At 60.1% G+C, this 8,074-nt stretch overlaps 1 protein-coding gene across 1 annotated transcript in view; it reads left to right on the top strand.

Annotated features, from left to right (window-relative positions):
• The window catches only part of QSOX2 (quiescin sulfhydryl oxidase 2), a 33,077-nt gene extending 25,702 nt beyond the window's left edge, over window positions 1-7,375 (top strand). The window contains 4 exon segments of the mRNA XM_040632187.1: window positions 13-163; window positions 3,284-3,472; window positions 5,625-5,805; window positions 5,807-7,375. Coding sequence (XP_040488121.1) covers window positions 13-163; window positions 3,284-3,472; window positions 5,625-5,805; window positions 5,807-6,131 — 846 coding nt within the window. The 3' untranslated portion in view covers window positions 6,132-7,375.
• Window positions 7,376-8,074: the final 699 nt, after the last annotated feature.

The raw sequence follows: 8,074 nt of genomic DNA, 5'->3' as shown, positions 1-8,074 counted from the left end.
CCCCCCCCCCAGATTTCTGGAATATTCCTTGTTAATCATATAAAGTGGGTTGGATGTCAAGGAAGCCGGCCAGAGTTCAGGGGTTACACATGTTCTCTCTGGAAATTGTTCCACACTTTGACTGTTGAAGCCGGGACCCATCCAGAGGCGCTGGACGGCACAGGTAAACTGTCCCTGCACGGGCCCAGGGCACGCCGAGCCCACCCCCACGTTCACCGTGCTCGGGCCTGCCAGGTGTCATGAGCAGCAGTGTGGGAGGGGACGTGTCACCAGGGCGGCCCCGGGGGCCAGGCCGGGGAGGGCCGAGCATCTTTCCTACTTCGGAGCTCACCAGCCTGTGCGTGGCTGCCCTGCGGGGACTAAGTCACAGAACGAGGGCACACTGGCCAGGAATTCCTCTTTCTGTCAAAAGCATGAGCACGAGTGAAGTGTATTCAGAGATGTCTGTTACCTGTCGTTGCAAAACAAATGACCCTACAGCTTAGCTTTCTCTCCGAGTGTCTGTGGGCCAGGGACTCAGGTGGGGCTGCAACAGGTCCCTGGCTGCTGGTCTCTCACGAGCCTGCAGGCCCAGTGTCGGCCGAGGCTGGGGTCTCGTCGGAGGTCTCACTGGGAAGAGCCCCCTCCCCTGCTTGCTTGTGGGGTGGTGGCAGGGTTTGGGGCTGGCTGTCGGCCAGTGGCTCTATCAGTGCCTCACCGTGTGGCAGCTGGCTTCATGGGCCAGCTGGTGACAGGGTGCCGGTCACTTCCACTGTGGCCCCAGTTAGCGGTGTGCGGCCAGCCCGGCCTGCTGGGGGAGGGCCCGAGCCAGCTGAGCGTGCGGGAGCTGCGAGCCTGGGCCGTTGCGGAGGCCGTCTGCACAAGATAAAGTTGGCTTTTAGTTATCAGGAAGTCACTAAACCAGGGGCGCCTGGGTGGCTCAGTGGTTAAGCATCTGCCTTCAGCTCAGGGCGTGATCCCGGCGTTATGGGATCGAGCCCCACATCAGGCTCTTCTGCTATGAGCCTGCTTCTTCCTCTCCCACTCCCCCAGCTTGTGTTCCCTCTCTCTCTGGCTGTCTCTATCTCTGTCAAATAAATAAATAAAATCTTTAAAAAAAAAAAAAAAAAAAAAAAGGAAGTCACTAAACCAGAACCATCATGTCGTGTGTCCTACACAAGCAGCCAAAACCACGCTGCTTGTTTACCTGCTTCGGACTCCGCTGTATGTGTGTTTTTCCTGTGAGGCTGGCCTCTGGTAGCTCGCCAACCTGTTATTTTTTTTAATTTGTCTTTTTTTAAGATTTTATTTATTTGATACATAGAGAGAGCACAAGCAGGGGTGCGGCAGGCAGAGGGAGAAGCAGACTCCCCACTGAGCAGGGAGCCCGATGTGGGACTCGATCCCAGGACCCCAGGGTCGTGACCTGAGCCGAGGGCAGAGGCTTCAGTGACTGAGCCCCCTGGCACCCCGATCGCCGGCCTGTTAGTTGCCACTTCAACTGGGAGCCGCAGGGATTATTCTGCTGAGTAGGGCGAGGACTCCCACACTCCCAAAACCCTTTCCAGTAAGACTCTGAAATCTGCAGGACCTCTTGCTTCGTAACAAACCAAACCAAACGCTGGGGCTTGAAAGAACCAGAGTTTTACGTGCTCAGGATTCAGTGTGGGCGACCCTGCTGGGCGATGGTCAGAGACTCAGGATGTGGGGCGTCTGTGGGGCAATCCCAGCTCCCCATGGCCCCACACTCGGGAAGGACCCAGCACAGGGCATGTTGTGTCTTGGCCCGGATCCGTGGTGGGGACAGCGTCTGCCTGGCGCTGGGGGAATCAGCAAAGTCACGCTGCAGGGGGCACATGCCGGCTCTCCTCAGGGTGAAGTGGATGTCCACGTCTCAGGGACCTTGTGGGGGACGGCAGGGGGCACACTCCTCTCTGCAGGGGCTCATGGCAGTGGGCAGGACGACAGCCACACAGCAGGGCACGCCGTTGGGAAGATCTCCGAGGCGCAGGCTAGAGCATATCCGAGGAGCGCATCTCATGCCCAGAGAACTGGGTCAGATGGGCACCACCGGATTAGGTCTTGGAAGGTTTTTCCTCTCCTTAGTGCCTCTTTAAACCCCATCGACTAAAAAGCCGCCACGTCCTCTAATCCCCCACAGGTAGGGTTTATGGTTCTTGTCCACTCTAAAGATTAGGGTGGCCGGGCTGCAGCAGTTTGGTGGGGAGAAAAGGAGGATTACGCAGGGATGCGTGGCAGCTGGCGGAGGGGAGAGGAGAGCAGGGAGCCGAGCCTCGGGAGGGCCAGTCAGAGCACGTCCTCACTGCGTGCATGTGGACCCGCGCCGCCTGCTGCCCTCGGAGACCCCAGCCGCCCTCGGAGACCCCAGCCGCCCTCAGAGACGCACGGCGCGGAGGAGACGGTGGCTGTCCGCTCAGCTGGGGCTTCTGCCGACCCGGTGAGGCCCGCCAAGGTCAACAACAGATGCTGGGCCCTGGCCCTCCAGGGGCGGAACCACAGCTGGCGGCGAAGAAAGAGATCACCCGCGAGGGCGTGCTCTTGATTAAGACGGATTCAGTCACAAAAGCACGTCTTTTTTTTTTTTCCAATTATTTTGCTGCGTTTCTTTTAATGCTGACATTTAATCTGCTTTAATCTCACGGTCTCCCGCTTGTTGGCTCAATCCCCCGCATTAGCTGTCTGAGGGGAGCTGCTGGCACCAGCCGCATGCCCACCCCCCCTTTGCTGTTCTCAGGGGTCCTCATTTTAGATGGTGGCTGCTCCCTTCTGCTGTTGGAGGCCGTTTCCTCGGATGATCGTGTTCCGCATTCGGTGTCTTTCCGCAGACGGCACGTCCTGGCGGTACCGGTGCTCACACACGAGGCACACGGTCCACATGGCTGGCCGATGCTGGAGTTGCCGCCCGCGGAGAGGGTTAGCCTGTTAGAGGAGGCCAGTCGTGGCTGGCCTGCTGCCCTCTCGTTCCCTGGAAGGAGCCCTGGTGTCTCGCTGTCTCTGGCTGGTTTTCCTGGGTATTTGTGCACACCCTGGAGTGGGTGCTACGCCCGGACACGGGCGGTGGGTCTGCTCTCCAGGGGACATGGTGCCGCCCCTTCTGGGTGCAGGGAGCATCTGGGAGCTGCTGCTTTCTCCCTGTGTCTTTCCCTGCAGACAAGCGGGGCTGTCCCACGTGTCCCGGGGTCAGGCACCTGACCTGTTCCTGGCTCCCGACACCAGCCTGAACCCCGGGGACTTGGACACGCTCCCGCAGGGCCGACGCGGTCTGTCCCCCGCCCGTCCGCAGGTTTGGAGGCTGACCCCCAGGCGGTGCTCCAGACCATCAGGAGGTACGTCCACACCTTCTTTGGCTGTAAGGAGTGCAGCGAGCATTTTGAGGAAATGGCTAAAGAATCCATGGATTCTGTGAAAACCGCAGACCAAGCAATTCTCTGGCTTTGGAAGAAACACAACTTAGTCAACAGCCGTCTGGCAGGTGAGCAGAAGCCACCCTGGGGCGGCCAGGCCTGGGTGCAGAGGGGCCAGCGCAGTGGGAGCGAGGCCGTGTAGACGGGGCCAGTCGGAGGGAGGCCTCTGGGTGGCTGCCGGGAGCATTGCCAAGCCCGCAGCCACTCCAGGCCGCCAGCGTCCCGCCTTTGCAGACTCTTCCCCTCGGGGAGCCGCCGGGTCCCCGTGGACACTTGACGGCAGAGGACTGGGACAGACTGCGTCTCCAGTAAGGAGTGTGCGGCGCTGCGATCCGCTCTCAGCAAGCCCAACCCCGCGAAGTAGTTTGGTTCAGACACTAAGCAGAGCACGTGTGTCGCCTCAGAATGAATGCAAACTGCTCCTAAATCACCGGCAGATTGAAATTAGGCTTAAAAATAATTCTGCTGACAGATAAATCTTAATAGAGATGAGTAGAAAAAAACCACTAAACCACTGGTTTTTATTTAATCCACTGTATTACGAAACATACTACAACCGAAGCACTAAAGAAAATTGGTTTTCCTTTGCCCTCAGGGCTGCTGCGGCTCAGCTCACGGGGCCACGGCACCTTTGCTTGCCAGGGGTTCCTCCGTGGCCCCGTCTCCCCCGCGGCCCTAGTTCCAAGACCCTCCACCTCCGGGTGTGTGGCCCCGGCCCCCACCGCGCCCCGGCCTGCGGGGCTATCCCGGCGGCTCTCGGCTCCGGCACAGCCGGACGAGACTCCGCTGGGGGGTCCCGGCCCAGGAGCCCCCAGATGCCCCCCACGAGCTTAGCTGCAGCAGAGAGGGGCTTCCAGCAGCTCGAGGCTTTGTGTCCCTCCTTCAGTTCCCCAGTCCCACCTCCAGCCTCTGGATTGAGGCCCAGACTCCCTGGAGGCCGCGGAGACCTGCCCTGGGCCTCACTGTGTCTAGGGCATGTGACACCAGGCCCCGGCAGCTCCTCCTTGGTCTCCGTGTGGGCACATCTGCGTCTCGCCAGGCGCAGACCCTGGTGGGTGGTGCCCGCGGGCCGGAGGAGAGCCTCTCCACTGTCTCAGACCCGTCAGACAGCGTGATTTTGTCCATGTCTACTCACAGAAGCACTTTTAGGGTGGTGGGTCACCCCAAGTCGGGTCGGGGGACTCTGGGAGCCAAGGAGCGTGGTGTGGCGCACTTCCTGTGCCCGGAACCCGTGTGGTCCTCATGTCTGCATGGCAGAGAGCCAGAGCTGGGGGTCGGGTGGGGCGTCGCTCCCACGGGTGGAGGAGAAGCGGGAAGTGAGCAGGTCAGGCTGCCCGGAGTGGGCGGCTGGGCGCTCCCCAGGCTGGTGCTCGATCAGTGTGTATTGACCAGAGGAGTGAACGCACAGACACGGGGACAGGAGAGGTACCGGTCATGGCCTCTGTGGCTGGCCGGCAGGGCTGGTGACTGAACCGCCTTGTGAACGGCTGCTGGCAGGAAGGAGCGCAGCCTTAAACATGTGGGCGCTCTGAATCTGAGTCCGGGCGTGAGGAGCTGCTGGCGCGTCCAGTGCTGGCCCGCCGTGCGGCTGTCGGAGCACTGAGGGGGTCGGGGTTCTTGCGAGGAGCGGTCGTGCCGGCCGAGCGCCGTGTCCGGTGGACACTGTGCAGTGTGGTTAGCATGTGCGGGCAGCCCTGGCCCGCTGGCACCGCCTCTGGGAGCAGGACGGGGGGCTGGCTTTGCACGGGTTCCCGTGGCGGGTCTCACTCCCAGGATCATTTTTAGAGGTCCTGGTGAGATTTGGGGGTCTAGGAGGGGCCTGCAAGCCCAGAGTGCTGTGGAATTGTCTGGATAGCCAGTGTCCAGGGGCAGGTGCTCCTGGGGTTTATGTGGCTGTGGACCTCAGATGCACGTTAAGTGGGGAGAGGACAAGCAGAGGCAGGGAGTCACAGGGAGGCAGAGTAGCTGCAGGTTGGAGCGGGGTCTGGCCAGGTGGATGGCACAGAGTGGGGACCCTTCCCTTGCTGTGGCCACGGGGCCCTACCAGAGGTGCTGGAGAAGAAACGACATTTCTGTGGGGTGCTTGGGGGACGGGCATCCATGCAGGAGCAATGGCTGGGAGGCCACAGTGCAGGTGGGTGGACAGGGGAGGCATCGCAGGGCATGCGGCGGTCAGGGCACCAGAGACCCCTCCACTGTTGCTCTCCCTCCCCATCCCAGGCCATCTGAGTGAGGACCCCAAGTTTCCGAAGGTTCCGTGGCCCACCCCGGACCTCTGCCCGGCCTGCCATGAGGAGATAAAGGGCCTGCACAGCTGGAACGAGGACCAGGTGCTTCTGTTCCTGAAGCGGCACTACGGCGGCGACAACCTCGTGGACACGTATGCAGCGGACCAGGGAGACACGAGGCCTCGCTTCCCCAGAGAAGCCTCGGGGAGACCAGCGTGCCGAGAGTCTCCGTCCACCCCGCGCGCTACCTCCCGGACCCCGCCTGTCAGACGGGTCGCAGCTCGGCCTGGATGGGAGACTCCAGAGCCCAAGCGGGGCTGAGGGCCGCAGGGAGGTGGAGGCGGCCGTGCCCTTTCTCGGGATGGGCTTCTCCAGCCTGGACATGAGCCTCTGCGTCGTGCTGTACGTGGCCTCTTCCTTGTTTCTGATGGTGATGTACTTTTTCTTCCGGGTGCGGTCCAAGCGATGGAAAGTCAGACATCACCGCCCGTCCGTGTAGAACCGAGCAGGACCACAGAAGCGCCTTTGGAAAAACAGCCCCACCGTGCCACCCACAGCTTTAATGATTAAGATCAGGGATTTTATAAACATGTCAGACCCAGTTTCACGTCCATTGGCGGCTTGGGCTCCAGGTTCCCGTCTGCTAGACGGTCTTCCTGTGGAGGACAAACTGGTGTTTGCTGTGGGACCGCCTGCCATCCTGGCACACTCCCCGGACGCCTTTATAGATCCGACAGCAAAAAGATGTCTCTATTTTTACTCTTCTAGGTCTAAAAAAACAAGTGGGAGTCCAGGCCAAACGAACAGAATTTTTCCCGCCTGCCTTCATCCTGAGTTTCTAGATGCATGTCGCGTTCTGCAAGCCTGGCTTGGGTTCCTGAGAACAACCGGGCCCTTCCGCGCCCTGGGAGGCCACCAGGCAATTTCACGTGGCCAGCCTTGGCCCCGCGGAGCTGCAGCGCGGCCCCCAGCGCACCTCACCCTGGCCGCGCCTTGAAGCCAGTCTGGTTCTCAGAGATTCATTTGTGTTATGCTTTTTAGCTGCTTGGTTGTTTCTGCTGAAACAGAGAGCATCTCCTTGGCACCGAAGCGGCTCAGAGCCAAAGGGACAACCCCCTGTCACCTCCCACCTCCGTGCTCTGCAGGCAGCTTTCACTCCACGTGCAGAGTCCAGCAAGAGGAAGGGAAGAGGAGGGTTTGTGGGTTTGCTGCCCTGCAAAGAACCCTGCTGTCAGGCTGCCTCGGGTGGGGGTGGGGACGGGATGGTGGCAAAGGCAGTGCCTTTGTTTGTGAATCTGGTGGCAGGAGATCGCTCAGTGACCGTGGGCCGTCCCCAGCTGTCTGCGCCCGGGCACGGAGGGCAGAGCTCTGCAGGGGAGGGGTGTGGGGTAGCCTCGCCTTGGGAGCCAAGTCCCCAGGGGACCTTTCAAGGAGCCCTTCATCCTCTGTGTCCCGTGGTCCAGCAGCTGCAGGGCCTACTGCTGAAGGAAGCAGATGCTAGAACCCAAGGCCCTGGTGACACGGCAATGCCCAGTGGCCCCCAGAACCTTTAAGGCCAAATTCCAGATTTCATTTCCTTGAAGCTGTTTTACCAAGGGTCCTGGCACAGGGTCCCGGTCCCCCAGGCTTCAGTGATGGATTTTTTACCATTTAATGATTTTAACACATTATTTGTAAAACCCAAATCATTTAGAGGTAAGTTTGCCTCTGGAGATGTAAACAACATGAACAAACTTGGCCATTGTCGTGGAGATCCTTCCTGTCGGTTTGTCTACAAGCTGAGACGTGTCTGTGCGCTCCTGTCACTAGGACGGTTGTAAATAGTCTTTTTCACTTTGCGAACTCCCGCTGACCATGGGTGCGTCTGTGGGGGCAGCCGGAGAGCTGTCAGGAGCTTGAGCTCTGGGGGGGATGGGGGACAGGACAGGGGACAGAGGACGGACAGGGACTGGATGGGGGACAGGATGGACACGGGGACAGGGAATGGACGGAATGGGGGATGAGAGGACAGGACCTGGGACAGGGAATGGGGGACGGGATGGGGACAGGGAATGGGAGGAACGAGGGGCAGGGGATGGTGGATGGGACGGAGGGACAGGGAGACGGGGCACCCGGATGGGGGATGAGGGATGGGGCACAATCTGCAGCCTCTCGTCAGCTGGTTGGCTTCTGTGGCTTCCGTGGCTTCTCTGCCTCCAGGGGTTTCTTCTCCTTGGACATGTTTAACTCCAGAAGCCTGAGCACTTCATCAGTGCTCGTGCACCTGGGTTACTGAAGATCCTGTCTTGTTTCCTCTCTGCCTGAAAACCGGCCAGATTCACCCACAGAATCCGAAGGGAAATTCTTAGCACCGTGAATGCAACTGCCTTCTGGTTCGTGTCCCATGTGTTTCCTCCCCTAAAGTAAGTTTGTGCATGCGGCGTGGCCCAGGATGAAGATGCA

The sequence above is a fragment of the Ursus maritimus genome, unplaced genomic scaffold, assembly GCF_017311325.1.
Source record: "Ursus maritimus isolate PB19 unplaced genomic scaffold, ASM1731132v1 scaffold_17, whole genome shotgun sequence".
NCBI classification, from domain to species: Eukaryota; Metazoa; Chordata; class Mammalia; order Carnivora; family Ursidae; genus Ursus; species Ursus maritimus.
This window is presented reverse-complemented; position numbering and strand designations above follow the sequence as displayed.